The sequence below is a fragment of the Sordaria macrospora genome, chromosome 2 (genome assembly GCF_033870435.1).
Source record: "Sordaria macrospora chromosome 2, complete sequence".
NCBI lineage: Eukaryota > Fungi > Ascomycota > Sordariomycetes > Sordariales > Sordariaceae > Sordaria > Sordaria macrospora.
Window position 1 is genome coordinate 1,348,963 of NC_089372.1, and position 17,673 is coordinate 1,366,635.

At 52.6% G+C, this 17,673-nt stretch overlaps 5 protein-coding genes across 5 annotated transcripts; 4 read left to right on the forward strand and 1 right to left on the reverse strand.

Moving 5' to 3' along the window:
- The first annotated feature begins 3,533 nt into the window (after positions 1 to 3,533).
- Positions 3,534 to 7,386, forward strand: SMAC4_04422 (uncharacterized protein). The gene is made up of 5 exons (XM_024655552.2): positions 3,534 to 4,168; positions 4,228 to 5,269; positions 5,343 to 5,734; positions 5,790 to 6,006; positions 6,094 to 7,386. The coding sequence occupies exons 1-5, from the start codon at positions 3,881 to 3,883 to the stop codon at positions 6,990 to 6,992; spliced, it is 2,838 nt and encodes a 945-aa protein (XP_024511428.2). The 5' UTR covers positions 3,534 to 3,880; the 3' UTR covers positions 6,993 to 7,386.
- An 88-nt stretch (positions 7,387 to 7,474) lies between these two features.
- On the reverse strand, positions 7,475 to 9,843 carry SMAC4_04423 (uncharacterized protein). The gene is made up of 2 exons (XM_003343717.2): positions 8,643 to 9,843; positions 7,475 to 8,580 (listed from the first exon to the last, which is right to left on the reverse strand). Exons 1-2 carry the CDS (start codon positions 9,646 to 9,648, stop codon positions 7,616 to 7,618), a joined length of 1,971 nt encoding a protein of 656 aa, XP_003343765.1. The 5' UTR covers positions 9,649 to 9,843; the 3' UTR covers positions 7,475 to 7,615.
- A 290-nt stretch (positions 9,844 to 10,133) lies between these two features.
- On the forward strand, positions 10,134 to 11,748 carry SMAC4_04424 (uncharacterized protein). The gene is made up of 2 exons (XM_066090109.1): positions 10,134 to 10,340; positions 10,417 to 11,748. Exons 1-2 carry the CDS (start codon positions 10,321 to 10,323, stop codon positions 11,648 to 11,650), a joined length of 1,254 nt encoding a protein of 417 aa, XP_065946031.1. The 5' UTR covers positions 10,134 to 10,320; the 3' UTR covers positions 11,651 to 11,748.
- A 442-nt stretch (positions 11,749 to 12,190) lies between these two features.
- SMAC4_04425 (uncharacterized protein) lies at positions 12,191 to 14,572 on the forward strand. Its single transcript, XM_003343719.2, has 4 exons — positions 12,191 to 12,830; positions 13,116 to 13,218; positions 13,289 to 13,641; positions 13,699 to 14,572. Exons 1-4 carry the CDS (start codon positions 12,779 to 12,781, stop codon positions 14,223 to 14,225), a joined length of 1,035 nt encoding a protein of 344 aa, XP_003343767.1. The 5' UTR covers positions 12,191 to 12,778; the 3' UTR covers positions 14,226 to 14,572.
- Positions 14,573 to 16,229: 1,657 nt separating this feature from the next.
- On the forward strand, positions 16,230 to 17,318 carry SMAC4_04426 (uncharacterized protein; the record flags this gene model as incomplete). The annotated part of the gene is made up of 1 exon (XM_066090110.1): positions 16,230 to 17,318. One exon carries the CDS (start codon positions 16,230 to 16,232, stop codon positions 17,316 to 17,318), a length of 1,089 nt encoding a protein of 362 aa, XP_065946032.1.
- Positions 17,319 to 17,673: the final 355 nt, after the last annotated feature.

The following is a 17,673-nucleotide window of genomic DNA, read 5'->3' on the forward strand; positions in this document are numbered from 1 at the left end:
TCCATCTTATGCTATCAAGGTGGGGTTGCCCCTTTTTTTTCCATTGACCATATGGTTCGCGATGCAGCTTTGTACGAGTGTCATTCGTCAAGGAACATTGAGTTCACTATCAACCATATACACTTGAACAAAGAAACCCCCTTTTCCATTGACCAAATATATCACAGAAGGATCTTTTTACGATCACTACTCGTCAACACTCGAATCATAATAATCATAATCGACCATAGATGCCTCAGTCAATTGACGCCGACACCAGATTTTGCTTGCAGCAACCGGAATATTCTCAGTCCGACCCCATCATTGATCGAAACTCCCACGGGCGTTACTCCTTCATCACAGGCAAAATGGACGAATTGCCAAAGAGCACACACACACCTTTTGCAGCCAATAAAACTTCACCTCCCCTCAATCGGTGCCGCGGTTCGAAAGCCACCCCCCAATCCCCAATCCCTCACTTCTCTTTCACCTCTCAGCTTGCGATCTAGGTGGACGCCACGCGGTTCGGCGGTCACTACGGCTCGACCATTCGACAATTATGGCGCCCAATCGCACTTTCAACACAGCATACAGCCTCTTGAACGGTGAGCGGAACGTGTAGATCCACGCCGACGGTCCGTTCATGGTCGGATCTTCTGTTTGTCCTTACAACCAGTCACTCCTGTGTAACCGGTGATCTGTTGCATCCAGGCTCGAACATGTTGGTTTTGTGAGATGAGGTTGACATCTTCACATATCCAGTGATCATTGTCGGTTCCAATACCGGCACTTCAATGGTACCGTCGTCCATTATCTCACAGAGGATTCTGATATTGACAGGGGAGGGGGGGGGCATCTGAGTTGGAGAGGTCCAGACTCACAGTGATTCTTCCCAGGCTGAAATCGCAATCTCCCCACTGTGAGGCACTCACGACAACAGACGACAAAAAAAGAAAAACTCCCTGATATCGGGTGACAAATCCCTCCTCATCACAGCCTCTGTCTTGTCGTCAGCCCTTTCTGTTTGCGAAAAGTCACCCGAAGACGTTGGGAAAGTCTCCGGGGGTCATCTTCAACGTTAGCACATCTTCAGCTAGCAACCAGGGTCCTCAAAAGCTTGTGTGGCTTAAGGTTTCGACTAATAGGTGTTAGCGCGAGATGCAATCCACTGTAACCCCACTTCTTGTTCGCGAAGTCTGCCATTTCTAGATTGGATTGGTGCAATTGGACATGCTGTGGAGGACGTACCGGTACTTGTTCCAAAAAGACCCACTCTGAGAATGTCTCGATACATGCAACAGTGGGGACAGTGCTATCAAAGTATCTCTACTCAACGACACTTCACCTTTCCCTCTTTCCCTACATTGCAAGTATCACCATGAACCGCCTTGACAGCACCATCATCACCCACACAGCGCTTCGAAGACCTCAAACACGGCACGGCTTGACACAGGAACGAGAATAGGCGTGCATCATTTTAAACTGCAACACGAGAGCGGCTCTTGCGGCTGTCAAATGTCGACATTCTCTGGATGGAAGCCTTTGCCGGATTCCGAAAGCGAGAAAAGAGAACAACAACAATGGGACAAACAGACAGATACACCGAAAAATATGCAAACACTGATGGAATATCACGGTAACACACATAACCCATCATGTTTGTGTTTGTAAATACATACAACAACAACACGATCATGCAGCTGCACGCTTCTAAAATTGGCTAGACCCACAAGAATAGGTAGTGTTTGTTCTCCGGCATCCTCAGCATTGACTCAACAGCATGTTCGAAGCTGTACTGTCTTCCACTCACTTGGGTCGGGTATCACTCCCCCCTGCTCTTAGGGGTCTGGATGCTCGCGAGGCCTCAAACCAGGCATTTCACAAGAGCTCTCAACGACCTGAGAACTAGCTCGGGATAACTAGAAAAGCTCGGAAGATAAAATCACATCGGTGCCCTCCAACCACCAAGAACAGCACTCGATAAGCGAACTACATCTCAGGCATCCCAGATGGAGATCGGCTATGAGATCTACCACTAGGGCAGGCCAGGGACCTGCAGGGACCGGTTCTCGCCATCTCGTGGTTCTTGAACATTATTCGTCGGTTTGCGAGTGGAGGAGATATTCCGAAAAAGTTGACAGGCCACCATCATTCAGAGTGACAGAACCCCTGGGGTACATATCATATGGGAACACAAAAGTACTCTGACAACAGTACCAATCGTGCGTGCGGACATCACCATGTTCCCGCTGTTCCGGATGCTCCCTTGTCCTCCCTCCTCTCCCAGACTCACTCTTCCGTTAAGCGGTGCAAGGTTACTCAGCACTGATTCTCCAAGCCACGACGGGTAGAAACATGCCTTCTTAATCCCATTTGGGAATTCAATTTGATAACTCGCTTCTTGACGCGGCTCTACAACACTCTAGAGCACGCTCCTTACCCCTGATGATCTACCCTCCACCACGACGGCATGGCGGCAACACTCCAAGCCAGTAAGAGCATATCGAGACAGAAATTGTGCAAATATTCAACTTCCCAGCAAACTTTCTACAACCGGGATAGCATACGGGATTCGTCGGTAGCTGGAAGAAAAACAAACGCTTGAACGAAAGAGGCGTTTGTTGCCATGTGTTGTCCGTTGTCAAGTTGTCTAGCCTGTCCTTTTGCCCCTGTTATCGTCGCTTGAACACGCGAGGCCAGCTTCCAGCCCATTTCCCCACGAGCAAAGCCACAAGATATTAGCAATAATGGGACGAACAACACAAACCATGCCCCTCTCCTCGATGTCACGCCATGAGGCGCTAACGGAGCAAAAGAGACCTTGAAACCCGAATCGTGTAGGCGGCTTCGTGCCTACGCCAGCCTCGCAGCAGCATGTGGGAAGATACGGAGGTGCTTTGAGATAAAGCAAAGGAAAAAGGGAGTCCTTACACAACATTCCTGTCGGCACCTCATATCCGCTCCCTCGGGATGGAAGCTTTGGATGGTTATCTCAAAGAAGCTGCAAGCAAGGAGCTTTTGCTACATTCGACTTGACAGCGGTTCCGCCAAGTGGGAACTCGAACGATATGCAGTTGCTCTCTGAACCCGAGCAGCTGGGTTCTGGACTCTAGTCTCGCATTCTACCGTCTTCCCGTGAAGCCCATAATGGATATTTGCAGAAAATCCATCACCATAGCTGTGCTCCCCTGGTCCATTGGCTGACATGGCAGGCTGGGCTGGATTCTCTTGGGATTCGACAGACAGCTGCCGAGAAGTCACCTACCTGAGGGCTGTAACGGCTACGGGACTTTTTCTGGACCGGCTGCCCTACCGCTGCCATGTTCGCTTTCCTACAACGCCGAGAAAACAAACCCCGGTCTCCTATCAAAAAGGCCTGGGGGCCATACGGGAGGGGATATCGTAAAGCGACATCGATACCTGATGATAGGGAATTGCCCCCTAGCAAACCGCCCAACCAAAAGTCAGCCAGCCCGTTATCACGGTTATTGAGCCAGACCAGCCGGTGGTGCATGGACAGAAGGCGATGCCGATGCCGCCGCCATGAGCGAAAACCCCCCGCTGCTATTTTCTTCTTTCGCTTGCTTCCATTTCGCCCTTCCCTCGTCGATATATCCTGACTTCACGCTGCTGTCCTCTGCCATCCCACTTCCACTCTTTAGGATAGCGGACTCGGAGGATTCTAATATTTCTTTACAATTATCATCGCTCTTACCTACTTTTGGGCATGTGCGAAAAAGACATCTTCAGCATCTCGGTCTAATAGAGTCTCTCTTTGGACTCGTACGCTCGTTCACTTGCTGGTCTAACACTCGATCGTCGTCATCTAGTCACGAGTTCATCATCATCATCATCATCTCATCGACACTCGTCACTGGTTCGACAAGGATATAATATCAGGATGGCAGGCTCACACAGCGGGGGAAAGGACTTCCCTCTACGACCTCTACCTCCTTCGAGGAATCCTTCCTCTACACCATCAGACCTCCCTTCACCTCTCAACTCACCACTACGATCCAACTTCCATCATGGACCCATCAGTGGTGTTGATACTCCCCCGAGTTCGGAACTCCAAGGCCCCGGGTCTTTCTACACTCAGAATGGGACAGGCAGTGCTCTGTCAGTGGCCTCGGATCAGACGGGGATGTCAACGCCGGTGACATATGCCGATGAGTTCAGGTTCAAGACAGTAAGTCATCCAATTGGGTTTGACATCAGAAGTCCAATTACTAACTTGGCCTACTACAGATGATCAAGTACCTCAGTAAGCAAATAGAAAAGGCCGGATGGGTGCCTCCCGAGAAGGAAAGGAAACCACCAAATGGTTACGGAGTACTATACAAGAAGTCACGGGGACAATATGTCACGTACCCCGAAGATCTGTCACAGGCAGTCACTTCCTGTGTACAGAGGCTCAACCTCGTCATCGCCTTCACCATGAAGCCCGAGATGCTCGACGGCATCCTCGCCTCCCTCAGCCCCAACCAATCCGAACTCAAGCTCATGGACGGTTCTCAACTTCAAATCGCCGATTCCCTCAACAGCATGGTACCCGCCAACGTCAAGAAATTCCAATACGCCTGCTTGGTCCGACAAGAAGGCATCCTGCTCGTATGGCATGATGATCTGCAGCATATCGTGCCCACGGCCGCCAGGATTGAGGAGAAGATGCTCGCCATGGTCTGGGGAACAGGTCAACTACCTTTCGGACGTCTGCAAGCCCCATCCCGACCGAACTCGGTTCTCTCCACCAACACTTCCATCTACAAAGCCGAGAAGCCCTCGACCCCGGGGCCAAGCAACATGGGCGCCCTCCCCAACGACAGCGCCGAACAGCTCGAGAAGGACGAGTCCGTAGACACCAAGGAGTCGCTCCAGCGGCCCGTTCAGCGCACATCCGCCTTCTTCGTCGGCATGGCCATGTGCCTGGGCATCGTCCTTCTCTTCGGCACTTACATCTCGCAGCTGCTGATTGAGTGTGTCGTCGACGGGACGTACACGCGCTTGGCGCTGATCGTCTGCGTGCCTTTCTTGCTATGCGTCAGTCTGTTCTTCTTCCAGGTTATCTTCTCGAACCTGTTCCAGATCGTTGGTCCCATTGGTGGACAGCATAGCAACTCGAGGTTCTACTCGTGCATCAAGCCGAGTCTGCGGAGGGCGTACATGGACGGGTTCACGGCGCCGCATATTACCATTCAGATGCCGGTTTATAAGGAGGGTATGGAGAGCGTTATCATCCCGACTGTCAGGAGTTTGCAGGCGGCTATTTCGTTCTATGAGAGTCATGGTGGTGAGTGTCTCCCGTCCCAGTCCCCCTCTAACTACCTTAGTGAGACCGAACCAGGCTAACTGAGTGTATGAAGGCTCCGCATCAATCTTCATCAATGACGACGGTATGCGCGTCATCTCCGAAGAGGAAGCCCAGAAGCGCATCGAGTTCTACCATGACAACCACATCGGTTGGGTTGCCCGCCCCAAGCATGGTGACGACGGTTTCATCCGCAAGGGCAAGTTCAAGAAAGCCTCCAACATGAACTTCGCTCTCAACATCTCCCAAAAGGTCGAGAAGTACCTCCAAGAGATGGTAGATGCCAAGCTCGCTGCCGAGGGCACCGACCTCATTGACGAGCAGGAGGAAGAGGAGATGTACCAAGCTGCTCTTGCAAGAGTGCTTGAGGAGAACCCGCTTGCTCAGGCGGCTGGCAACATCAGGATGGGAGAGTACATCTTGATTGTTGACTCTGATACCCGTGTGGTAAGTACTCCGGACTTCCCTCTTCTTAAAGAACCGTAACTGACTCAACCTACAGCCCGTCGACTGTCTCCTCTACGGCGCCGCCGAGATGTTTCTCTCCCCAGAAGTAGCCATCGTCCAACACTCCACCGGTGTGATGCAAGTCTCGTGGGATTACTTCGAGAACGGCATCACCTTCTTCACCAACCTCGTTTACACAGCCATTCGGTTTTCTATCGGTTCAGGCGAAGTCGCTCCCTTTGTCGGTCACAACGCTTTTCTCCGCTGGCAAGGTACGTTTTTTTTTTTTTTTTTTTTTCATTCTCTCCCCTTCTTCCCCCTTCAGTTAGTCTGTCAACCATACTAACCCTCCAAAACAGCCGTCCAAGACGTCGGCGTCCCCGAAGCCAACGAGTACATGGCCTACTGGTCCGAGTCGCACGTCTCCGAAGACTTCGACATTGCTCTCCGGCTGCAAATCAAGGGTTCCATTGTGCGCATCGCCTCCTACCACGGCACGCAATTCCAAGAGGGCGTTTCCTTGACCATCTACGATGAGATCGCGCGCTGGCAAAAATACGCCTACGGCGTCTCGGAAATGATTTTCCACCCCTTGCACCGCTGGATCTTCAAGGGACCATTTACCCCCCTTTTCTATACCTTCCTTGGGAGCAACATCATGTACTCCTCCAAGATCTCCATCTTCGCTTACATCTGCTCCTACTTCGCGCTAGCCTCGGCGCTCATGCTCACGCTCCTCAACTACTTCTTGGTAGGCTGGTTCGTCGACACCCTCGACCACGCGTACATGTCCTCCTGGCAAGTCTTCGTCTCCCTGGTGGTCGTCTTCAACATAATGGGCCACATCGCGCTCGCCGCCCTCCGCTACCGCACCGGCGAGCGTTCTTTGCTTTCATCCCTATGCGAAAACTTCAAATGGACGCCCATGCTCACCGTGTTTTTCGGCGGGCTGTCGTTCCACGTCACCACCGCGCTGCTCGCGCATCTTTTCCACCTCGACATGCAGTGGGGCGCCACGTCCAAGGAAAAGGAAAATTCCAATTTCTTCCAGGAGATCCCCAAGATTCTCAAGACGTTCAAGTGGATGTATGTGTTTTTGATCATAGTGGCCGCCGGCATGGTTTACCTTGGCAAGTTCGCGCCGAAGGGCTGGGAGATTCAGGATTTTACGGCGATTGTCCCCCTGGCGATTAATTTGGTTAGTCATGCGTTGACGCCGTTGGTGCTGAATCCGAGTTTGATGGTGTTTAATTACTGAGTGAGAGGGTTTGGGTGGTGGTGGTGGTAGAGTGAGAAGTGGTCGGGAAAAGAGCAAAAAAGGAGGGAGTGTCTTGTGTCTTGTGTGCGTGTATCATCTTTTTACGCCCATCGGCTTTTCCCTTTTTTCACTTTGTCTATATCGGAAGGAAGCAAAGAAGGACGGATTGTGGAGGGTGAACAGCTTTATGCGCTCGCTATGCTTTTATGCCGGTAGGTTACTTGATGGTTTGGATGGAGGAGGGCTGGTTTGGTCGATGGAGGAAAGGTCTCATGTCTTCAAGTCACACACTTAGATGAATCGTGTCTACGAATTTGGGATGGGATGGGAGTAATCGGACATAAGTATTGCGCCTTACATAAAATAATTCCATTCAAAGCAACGCCAATGCAGTCAGTCCCAATCAAACCTACCTCTACCCAAGATGCTTATGCTTATTATGGTGTTTTGTCACTTCAAAGACGATAGATAGATAGATAGCCAGAACAACAACAATTGGTATTTTTAAACCTGAAAAACAAAACAAACGACCGAAAATCCCATACATGAATGAGCCCGAGAGAGAGAGACCTTTACAAGAAAAGTTACACAAAGAGAAAAGAAATGACAAGAGACAGAACCACTCAGTTGGTATTGTCATCATCGTTATTCCCGCTCCTCCCCGCTCTCCTCTTGCCCTTGCCACCCTTCAACCCCATACCGCCCTTGAAGTGCTTCTTGCCGCCCATCTCCATCTGCACCTCCTTGACATCCACGCCCTGCTCCGCGGCAATGATCGCCCTCAACTTGCGGCCGCTCATGTGCTTCACCATGCTCTGCGCCTGACCCTGCTGGGTGTACTTCTGGTGGAAAGCCTTCTGGACGTGGCCGCCGTTGCCGGCGGTCTTGAAGAAGGCCTTGTCAAGCTTCTTGGACTTTTGGCCCTGGGGGAGCGCCAACGCCGTCATCTCGGACGTGAGCGTGGCGGTATCGTCGATCTCGACATCCCCGAGTGCCGACATCATCGCTACGCGGCGGTTCTCGGGCAGATGGGCAATGTCGTAGAGCTCGGCGTTGAACTCGGGGCCGTCCACGCCGCAGCCCGGAGGCGGCTCGCAGTAGAGGAGCTTGCCGTTGACGTAGTCCTTGAGGATGTAACGGACCGCACGAGACTGATCGGGCTGACCGAGACCCTGGGTCATGTAGCCACGGTGACGGGCATAGGCGTCGAGAAGCTCGTCGGCAGTGGGAATGCCGGTGCCGCCTTCCTCGAGCGGCCTGGTCTTGATCTTGATACCGTAGATGGCCTCAAGGAAGGCTTGGGGAATGCGGCGGGCGACGACGGCGGCGGGACCGGTGTACTCGCGCATCTGATCAATGGGCAGGACACCGTTGCAGACGAGCTCGGCCTTGGTGTTGGCGAAGTTGGGGAAGACGAGACCGGGACAATCGCAAAGGAGGACGTTGTCGCTGAGGTGGATGGTCTGGAAATGCTTCGTCTTGCCGGGAGTGGAGGAGACGGACACCTTCTTGGCGCCGATGAGAGCGTTGATGGTGGAAGATTTACCGACGTTGGGATAACCGACGAGACCGACCTGGAGCTTGCGATCTGTGGAAAGATACTGTTAGTGTTTGTTTGATTTGTGGTTCTGTCATGCAAGAGAAGCTTACCCTGATCCTTTGGTTGATACTGCAGGAGGATGTCCTCCAACTCATCAACCCGCAGGATGTGCGTATCCGGGTCATTTTCCTCGGTGGCCTCCTCCTCCTTGGCCTCCTCCTTGGCCTCCTCCTTCTCCTCAGCCTTGGGGGCCTCCTCCTTTTCGGAAGGACCCTCACCAGCATCACTCTCATCATCAGAATCCTCCTCCTCATCACTGTCAGCATACTCGCCCGCCTCAATCATCTCCTTGGCCAACTGAGCCGAGAAGAACCTGTAGTCAATACCCTCGCCCTTCAGGTAGTTCGCCCACATTTTCCTCTGCTTGTAGGTCATCAAATCGGCCTTGTTGATGAGGAGCAGGTTCTGCTTCTTGGGATCGATGTCTTTCACGTAGACCTCCAAGTCTTCAGACCGGAACATGAGAGGGTTTCTGGCATCGACGATCTGAACAATTACGTCCGAACGTTCGATGACTCTCCATAGTTGCCTCCACACCTCCAAGTTTCTCTCGAAGGGCGTCATCAACAGATCCTGGGTCTCCTGAAGCTCTGCCAATCCTCTGCGCCACTCAAGGAAGCTTTCACGCTCCAACTGGTCGAGCTCTTCGCGGGTAGTTGTGGAATCCCATTTCGGCCTCCTGGGTACCGTAAGACGGTTCTTGTTCTCCTTCTGCTTTCCAAGCACGGCCTGCTCCTCCTTGGCGGAGAGGAGGTAAGGGTTGCGCTGATCGGTATGGATAATCTTGACGTTGTTCATCTTCTCGGCGGTGAAGTCGGTTCCGGCCAACTCGGCAGTGGCCAGGAACTCGTCGAGAGCGCCCTGCTCGGTGATGGAGCGCATCTTGACCCAGGCAGCATCCTGCTTGTCGTTGGTGATGTATTCCTTGCCGGTCGCATGGTCGATACGAGTAACTGCTGAGACGCGCTTCCGGTCGGTTCCCTTTCCCTTGCCGAATCTGTCGTTCATCAACGTGTTGCCGAGTCCGACGGACTTTTTCGACTTTGCGAGAACCATGTTGGCGGTTGTCTTGGTGGTTGTTGTGCTTCGTGTAGTTTTCGTATGATGTAAATCCTCCTTCGACGGCAGAGGATATTATGGGAGAAAAAGTGCCCGTGTATTCCAACGACGACACTCCGAGACTGCTTCTTGTTGAGTTGTCGCAACAAAAAAAAGAAGTGACAAAACCGGGTATGTAAAGGGAAAACAGGCAAGAGGTTGTTGGCGGGGTGTTTCCAGAATTCAACTGCTAAAAGGCAACCCTGGAATTTCCTGCTGATAAATCTGCGATAACCTCGAATGTTTCCCCAGCGGACTGGAGATGGAGGGGCAAATTCTTACAATGCGGTAACGATACTGCGGTACGATACCACTAGGGCAGGGCCACTCTTGACCCGCTGATCACTACCCTTGCACTAACAGTTTCCCGCTTGGGCCGATAAGATAACCTTGATTGGCCCCACCAAAATTTTACCATTCATCGGTCATCCGCTGCAGGCGCCATCCGTCTTCACTGCAGTCTTCCTGGAGCCTTCTGCTTTTGTAATTCAGCGCACTCACCAATTCCTGTCGTCTTTCCCCTTCTTGGATTTTATCTGGGACTACTTCAACCATTCAAACCTTGCGATCCGATCATCCCCCATTTAGTCTTTCCCATACCCAGAGTAAATCCCCCATACCACAGTCAAGATGGGCAAAGGAAGGTGGATGTAAGTAGCCTACAGAAGCAACATCTCTCACGTTTATCTCCCAGGTCATTGTACTGACTTCCCTTCCCTTGTTCAGTGACAAGAAGACGGCGACGCACTTCACGCTTGTGCATCGTCCGCAAAATGATCCCCTTATCCACGACGAGTCGGCACCGTCCATGGTGTTGAACCCAACACAGCGCCCCAATGCCCACAAGTCGGCAAACCTTAGTGCCCTCGCTTCCGAGCTCGGCTCCGATGCCATGAGCATCCGTGACAACGAGGGTGAGGCCGCCAACTATGGCGTCTACTTCGACGATACCGAATACGATTACATGCAGCATTTGCGCGACCTGGGCACGGGAGCCGGGGAGGCCGTTTTCGTCGAGGCCAAGCCAGTCGCAAACCAGGACAAGAATAAGGGCAAGGGCAAGGCCACCCTCGAGGACGCCCTGAAGCAACTCAACCTCGAGAACAGCGCCCAGGACCTGCTCGACGAGGAGATCCTCCCCAACAAGAACCTCCAGAGACTCACCTACCAAGCACAACAAGATGTACCCGACGCCATTGCCGGTTTCCAGCCAGACATGGACCCCCGCCTACGCGAAGTGCTGGAGGCCTTGGAGGATGAGGCCTACGTGGACAACGAAGAGGAGGACATTTTCCAGGAATTGGCCAAGGACACAAAGGAAGTCAACGAGCACGAGTTCGAGGAGGCATACGATGAGTTCGAGGATGATGGCTGGGAGTCGGACCACACAGTGAAGGCCAGCAAGGAGTACAGGCGCGGCGGTGATGACGAGGTACCGGATCTTGTCGACACAGGTGCTGAAGGAGAGGGGTCAGGGCCGTCGGATGACTGGTATGATGCTTTCAAGCAGTACCAGCAGGACAAGAAGGCGGAGAAGAAGAACAAGGGCCCGGCGGCGCCATCAGAGATGCAATCCTCGATATGGACAACGACAACAATGGGTGGACGCAAGAAGAAGAGAGCCGGTGCTATGACCAACCCGTCCCAGTACTCGATGTCCTCCTCGGCGCTTGTACGGACGGACGCCTTGAGCATTATTGATGGGCGGTTCGAGAAGCTGGAGGAGGAGTACAACGCTGACATGGACGATTTGGGTTCCGTCTCGGGTGTTTCTGCTGTTTCGACTGTCCAGGGCAACGTGAGGGCCGATTTCGACGGCATGCTGGATGAGTTCTTGGAGAACCACACGGCGGCCGGAAAGAAGAGGGTGAAGAAGGGCAAGTACCAGAGTGGTCTTGAGCAGCTGGAGGAGATCAGGAGGGGATTGGGACCTGCCAGACTCCGTCCTTCGTTTATCTAAAAAGGGAAGTGTGATTAGGGCGTTAGGGGGTACGGAAAACACATAAACGGGTGCATTGCGAGTTGATAATTGAAGTTTTGAATGAACAAGAAACAAAATGCCCCTGTGAGCTGTGACCTATGAACAGTCCACGCACCCGACTCAACTCTTGGTGATATCTATCTGTGACCTACCCCAGATTTGTGTTTTGATGTCCCAGCAGTGAGGCCGGAAGCGTCCCCGAGGCTGCACTTGAAACGAAATAGGCTTAGCGCGTTCCTCAAGAATCGATGGAGATGGGAAAAGTGGGTCTGAGCTGGTAAAAAGTTCCGTCGAAGTCGAGACAACAACATCGTCCTGCGAAGCTTTTGCTGTGGCACTGCCAACAGCCCTGTCAGCCCTGGGTCTTGGCAAAGATTGGCTCGCTGCCAGTCAGCCATCAGTCACTGACAGGCGGGAAAAGGCACAGAGCAACAGGCAATCGTGTCGCCTCACTCGCGTTGTCGCCCTCCTTCCCGACGAGAACGTGCCAGTGCAGTGCTGCTGCTCTCCGCACCGACGCTGTTCGCCTTCTCATTCTGGAGACAGACTTTCCACTTTTTTGCCATTCCCACCAGGCTCCCCGCCTTCATTCACCATCATCATTATCCACTGCAACAACTACAATAGTTCATTCACGTTGATATTCATTGAAAATCACCACAATTTCATTTTGCAAACAGAGTCCCTGCAGCTGACGCAAAGAAGGGAAAGCACTGCAGTACCGTAGCTGAGAGGACCATTCATTATCTGACATCAATTTTAAAAGGGAACCGTGCATTCCCTGACAGGGCAGCAGTTCCAGCCTTTCCCATCGATCCACGCCCTCCCTTCTCAGAGGCAGCTGCCCGTCGCTGCGTTCTGCTCCATTGAACTTTTTTTCGTCCCACGTCCACCACTCGTCCACTTCCACTTTCAAACAACCTGGTGGTTCCGCTTCTTTCTACATTTCCCCGTTTGCCTTTTACGCCTCGACCACTTTTGCAACCTTCCAACAACTTCCTTGGATTGCATTACCCATCACCCAGGATTTCCCCAAATCCATATCTCCCCCAATCCTCCTCTACATCGACATCCTCTTAACACCACATCTCAAATCAATCATCGACAATGGCGACTACTGCTATGGACTACGAGAACGCCAACGGCGATCGCTTCGATGGTATGTCCCCGTCCCCGTCCCTACTGCGTCATCGTCTTCCTTACCCTGCCTTGCCCTGCCCTTTGCGTCAGCACCCGCACCTGCGCCAGCACGAGACGCGCTGCGGATGAATGTCGCCTGTATGGTGTTCTCTTCGCGACTTCAGCCTCAGCCTGCCCTCACTCAGCCTGTCCTCCTCATCACCCACATCAACACACCTGTCACACATTGGGACACCACCCGGTCCATGTCTATCGACAGCTTGTCTACCTCAACTTCGCATCAGCAACTGACCGATCTATCTAGAGGACGCCCCTCGCTACGACCGCGACCGTAGTGCGTCGCCGCGTCGCGATGACGGCCACGATTCTTCGCGTCGTCGCTCCATGTCTCCCAACGGCAACGACCGGTAAGCACCGCCACCAGCTCGCCTGATCCGGCCCGCATACAAAAACAATAATATCTGACACCAACACCAGTGCTCCTGCCAAGGACGAGGGTCAGTCCAAGGGAGGTGAGGAGGATGGTGCTCGCAACCCTGGCTCCAACCTCTTCGTCACCGGCATCCATCCCAGACTGGAGGAGGCCGAGGTTACTCGTCTCTTCGAGAAGTACGGCGAGGTCGAGAAGTGCCAGATCATGAAGGATCCTCACACTGGCGAGTCCCGTGGCTTCGGTTTCGTCAAGATGGTGACTCCTGAGCAGGCCCAAGCTGCCAAGGACGGCCTGCAGGGTGAGGTTATCGAGGGCAGAACCCTCAGCATCGAGATGGCTCGTCGTGCTCGTCCCCGCACTCCCACGCCCGGCAAGTACTTCGGTCCTCCCAAGAGAGGTGAGTTGTCCCGCGCTTCCTCGTCAAAGGTCTTGAACTGATTCACTGAAAACATAGGCGAAGGCCGCTTTGATGAGCGCGGCGGCCGCGGCGGTGGCGGCCGTTTCGGCGGCGGATACGGCGGCGGTCGTGATGACTCGTACCGCGGTTACCGTGGTGGTGGTTACCGTGATGACCGTGGCTACGACCGTGGCTACGACAGAGGTTATGACCGCAGCGCCGGTTATGGCGGCGGTGACCGTGGCTATGATCGCAGCAGCTACCGTGAGGATCGTGGCTACGACCGCAGCTACCGTGGTGAGGACCGCGGCTACGATCGTCGTGAGCGTGGTGGCGCTGATGAGGCCTACGGCCGCGGTGGCGACCGTTACCGTGATGACCGTGGCGGCGAGCGCTATGGTGGCAGCGGCCGCGGTGGTCCTGAGGAGCGTCGTGCTCCTGGTTATGACCGTGATCGCGGCTACGACCGTCCCAGCGATCGTGAGGCCCGTCCTCCTCGTGACGCTGCCCCTGGCACTAGCAGCTACGGCGAGCCGGCTCCTCGTGAGGCTCGCGAGCCCTACGGTACATATTCGAACATCTGAACCCTGTCTGTGGTGAATGCCTGCTGACTTGAACAGGTACCCGCTAGGACCACGGTATCTAGGTTCCACACCCTGATTAACACCAGGAATCGCTCTCCTTCCAGCTTCATCGGCAGCACAGTTTTCCTTTAGCTTGTTTCTTTCTTTTCGCTCTTGGCATGGAAACAAAATCGGATATCCTAAAATTCGTCGGCTGGAGTTACGGCAGATATTTGGAGGGTAATTGGCCCTGTCCCGGCGGTTCGCCTTGCACCAGAACGGCTACCTAGATGAGCCATCTGGAGGTTGCGACACTCGACATCACATGGAATGGGCAACATGGTCGGTCAGCGTTGGTCGACATTGTCTAGGCCGTCACCCCCTCTTCACCTCTTTCCACCTAATTGGATCAGAACAACGGAGGGGATGAAAGCCGCGCTTGTACGATTATTTTTCTTTCGCCTTCTTACGGCCAGCGGCAATATCGTGACGACTTAGCGCATCCTATCTCGACGGGTTTTCTTTTACGTAGTCGGCAAGCATGATACCAGCGCATCAACCTTCTTCAGCATTTTAATCGTGACGCCAATGCCTGAGACATCAGTGGCAAACATTCTTAACACAAGGTGCAACCCCATCGGAGCAATTCAAAATTCAGCATGTAATCGTCCTCAGCCTCGCCGAGCTCCTCCCTTCGCCTTGAACGTCTGCACTCGCCATTGTTACAGCATGCGACTTGACACCGTGTTTGATCCGCTCGCGATAATCACCACCATGGCCCTTTGACATCAAAGCACCACAGCACGGCAACCTGCTGGTGAAGCCGAGTTTCTGTCTTTGAAGGAGGCGGCAATCCTTCAAGGACAAGGCTTTTCATCCGATGTGTTGTTGGTCAATACCAAACACCCGCCCAAACGCCTTTAGGTACGTTTCCTGTCGTCATGCGACACTTCTCCGTCTTTGGCACGACACAAGTGCCCTCCATATCCCTCTCAGTTTATTGCGTTTACTTTGCTTTACTTTTACTGGGTGCTGCTGGAGCTTTGATGATCATAGGAAAAGGTCGATGGCAAGGCCTGCATTTTACGAATCGTCAACTTGCTTGTTTGAAGACGGAAAGATCGGTTGCTTGCAACAGACACATACGCAACAGCACAGGGCCATTACAAAATCATTCGTTCAGGGCCCAAGAGCCACAGGAAGCCAGCGTTGTGGCAAGCGTTTGGTGTACCAAGCCCGGGAACATGGCTTCAGCGAAGATGCAACTTACGCGTTAAAGCAACCTTTCGCTTGACTAGGTTTGGCAAATGATGACAACAGTCTCTTGCATTCTGAAGCCGCTCGCTCTTTCTCTGACCTTGGGTTGACGCTCTCTTCTTCCTTTTTTTTTATTCTTCGGGATACCAAGTCGGTATCTCTCAATCTCTTTATTCCCATCGTACGCCTTCTGCTAGACTTCATACAATGCCCTTGGCTCGACCCGGTAACCAAGCGGAGACTTCAACGCCGGGTGGTCGCAGTCCATAATCTGGGATTGGTCAAAAGATCTTTGACTCTAGTCGTGGACAATCGAATAGAAAATTCACAATAGAAGATTGTCGCTTATGTTAATTTCGTGCCGCAAAGCACATCCTAATCTACCTTTGATACGTGACATCCCTTTTAAGAACCTATCTCGGACAAAGGGGAAGCAACAACAAGAGCATCAGAAAGCTCGGTCGAGCCTTTCTTTACAGCCCGTATGTGAACAAAGACTTGAAGTCCGTGCCGGATGCATCGTAAGATCCCAATGCTTTGTGCCCGCGAGCTTCTGAGGGGCTACAGTTAAAATGCAAGTGAGTCCCCAGGTTTCATCTGATCTTGGTCTTCAGTGAATGCGTTGCCTCTTTTCCCGCAACAAGAACAATCTAGTCAACAAAGTTGTGTGTTTTCATCCTTTCTTCTCGCACGCAGCCGGGAATCATCATCCCTTGAACATCTCAGCACAACCATCATCCATCCATTTACCCTCAAACCTCCCTCAAAATGCCTCGCCTAACCAGAAACCCCGCCAAAAACGGCCCTGGGCCATTCGACTTCCTCGGCATTGCCATCGCAAACGGAAACGTCAAGTACGACATTCCCGAGCAGTACCAACACCTATTGCCCCAAAACGCCAACAACAACAACAACAACAACAACAACAACAACAATACAGTCGCAGCCGCCACTCCAGAACCGCTTTCTTTCCACTCATCCGCAAAGGGCACCCACGTAACCAAAGGCAACAAGAAAACCGCTGCCATTGCCGAGAGAGCAAACAAGATCGCTGTGGCGGCTGCTGGACACGCTGATAGTGCCAGGGTCACGCAGGCTATTACTGCTAGGCAAGCGAAGGGCGGTGGAGTGGATATTGATATTGTGATGCCTGTGGGTGGCGGGGGTGTTGGTGTTACTTTTGGGAAGGGTGGGCGGGGGAGGGTGATTGAGCTTGTTGAGGATGGGCCTACTGGGCCTGCTGAGCCTGCTGAGCAAGCGGGGAAGAAGGGTGCTGCTGAGAAAACGGTAGAGAGGAACAAGAAGAGGAAGTTGGAGGTAATTGACAAAGAGGAGCACGACGAAGAAGACAGTGAGGAGGAAAAGGGAGAGGAAGATGATGAGGAATATAACCCTACTGGCAAGCCACCGGCTAAGAAGAAGCAGAGGAGGACTGCAAAGGCTCCTCTGAAGAAAGTTACTTCTTCTAGGAAGCAACAGAAGGTGACTAAGACTTCTGCCGCTGCTGCTGCGAAGTCTGTGAAGGCTGTGAAGAAGGCTGCTGTGAGGGGTGGAAAGAGCAAGGCTGTGGATGAGCAGGTTGAGAAGCATGAGAGGAGGCATGGGAAGGAGGAAAGGGAGATGAAGCAGGCGGTGGAGAAGCACGAGAAGAAGATTGAGAAGGAGAAGCTTGAGAAAGAAGTCGAGAAGATTGTCGAGGTTGAAGTGGCTGTGGTTGCTGTAGTGGAGGAGGGTAATGGAGGTAAGAAGGATGGGGAGGATAAGGAGGAGCCTGTGGAGGAAGAGGGAGGTGAGGAGGAGGGGGAGGAGGATTATGAGCAGCAGGATCGCAATCCTGACGCTGAGCCCGAGGAGTGATATTGTTCGTTCGTCTTCTTGGTATTGAAAGGGTGCTCTTTGAAATGTGCTTGTAATATAAGGGGAGGGGAATGGTCGTCGGATATAGGTGTCTGTATATCGGTTTTGTTGTTTCCTCATGCTCGCTGTTTAAGTGTTATGTTCATAGTGACGGACTGACAGTTTGTCTATGTATAGTTGCTGCTGCATCAGTCCTAATTCCTGAGTGTTGCTTCCTTATGGCTGCAGCTTTTTTTTTTTTTTTTTTTTTTTGGACAATAACTCCTTTCCTTTCAGGTTATCTGCATGAGGGTATATGTTATGGCTGGTTCACAACACCTCGCCGTGTCATCTATGTTTTTTTTTTTTTTTGTGT

Coding starts and splice junctions, on each gene's coding strand:
- SMAC4_04422 (XM_024655552.2), top strand. CDS start 3,881: ATGGCAGGCTCACACAGCGGGGGAAAGGACTTCCCTCTACGACCTCTA. Junction 4,169..4,227: donor ATGAGTTCAGGTTCAAGACA/GTAAGTCATCCA, acceptor GGCCTACTACAG/ATGATCAAGTACCTCAGTAA. Junction 5,270..5,342: donor GTTCTATGAGAGTCATGGTG/GTGAGTGTCTCC, acceptor GAGTGTATGAAG/GCTCCGCATCAATCTTCATC.
- SMAC4_04425 (XM_003343719.2), top strand. CDS start 12,779: ATGGCGACTACTGCTATGGACTACGAGAACGCCAACGGCGATCGCTTC. Junction 13,219..13,288: donor TCTCCCAACGGCAACGACCG/GTAAGCACCGCC, acceptor CACCAACACCAG/TGCTCCTGCCAAGGACGAGG. Junction 13,642..13,698: donor CTTCGGTCCTCCCAAGAGAG/GTGAGTTGTCCC, acceptor CTGAAAACATAG/GCGAAGGCCGCTTTGATGAG.
- SMAC4_04423 (XM_003343717.2), bottom strand. CDS start 9,648: ATGGTTCTCGCAAAGTCGAAAAAGTCCGTCGGACTCGGCAACACGTTG. Junction 8,581..8,642: donor GTATCAACCAAAGGATCAGG/GTAAGCTTCTCT, acceptor ATCTTTCCACAG/ATCGCAAGCTCCAGGTCGGT.
- SMAC4_04424 (XM_066090109.1), top strand. CDS start 10,321: ATGGGCAAAGGAAGGTGGAT. Junction 10,341..10,416: donor ATGGGCAAAGGAAGGTGGAT/GTAAGTAGCCTA, acceptor TCCCTTGTTCAG/TGACAAGAAGACGGCGACGC.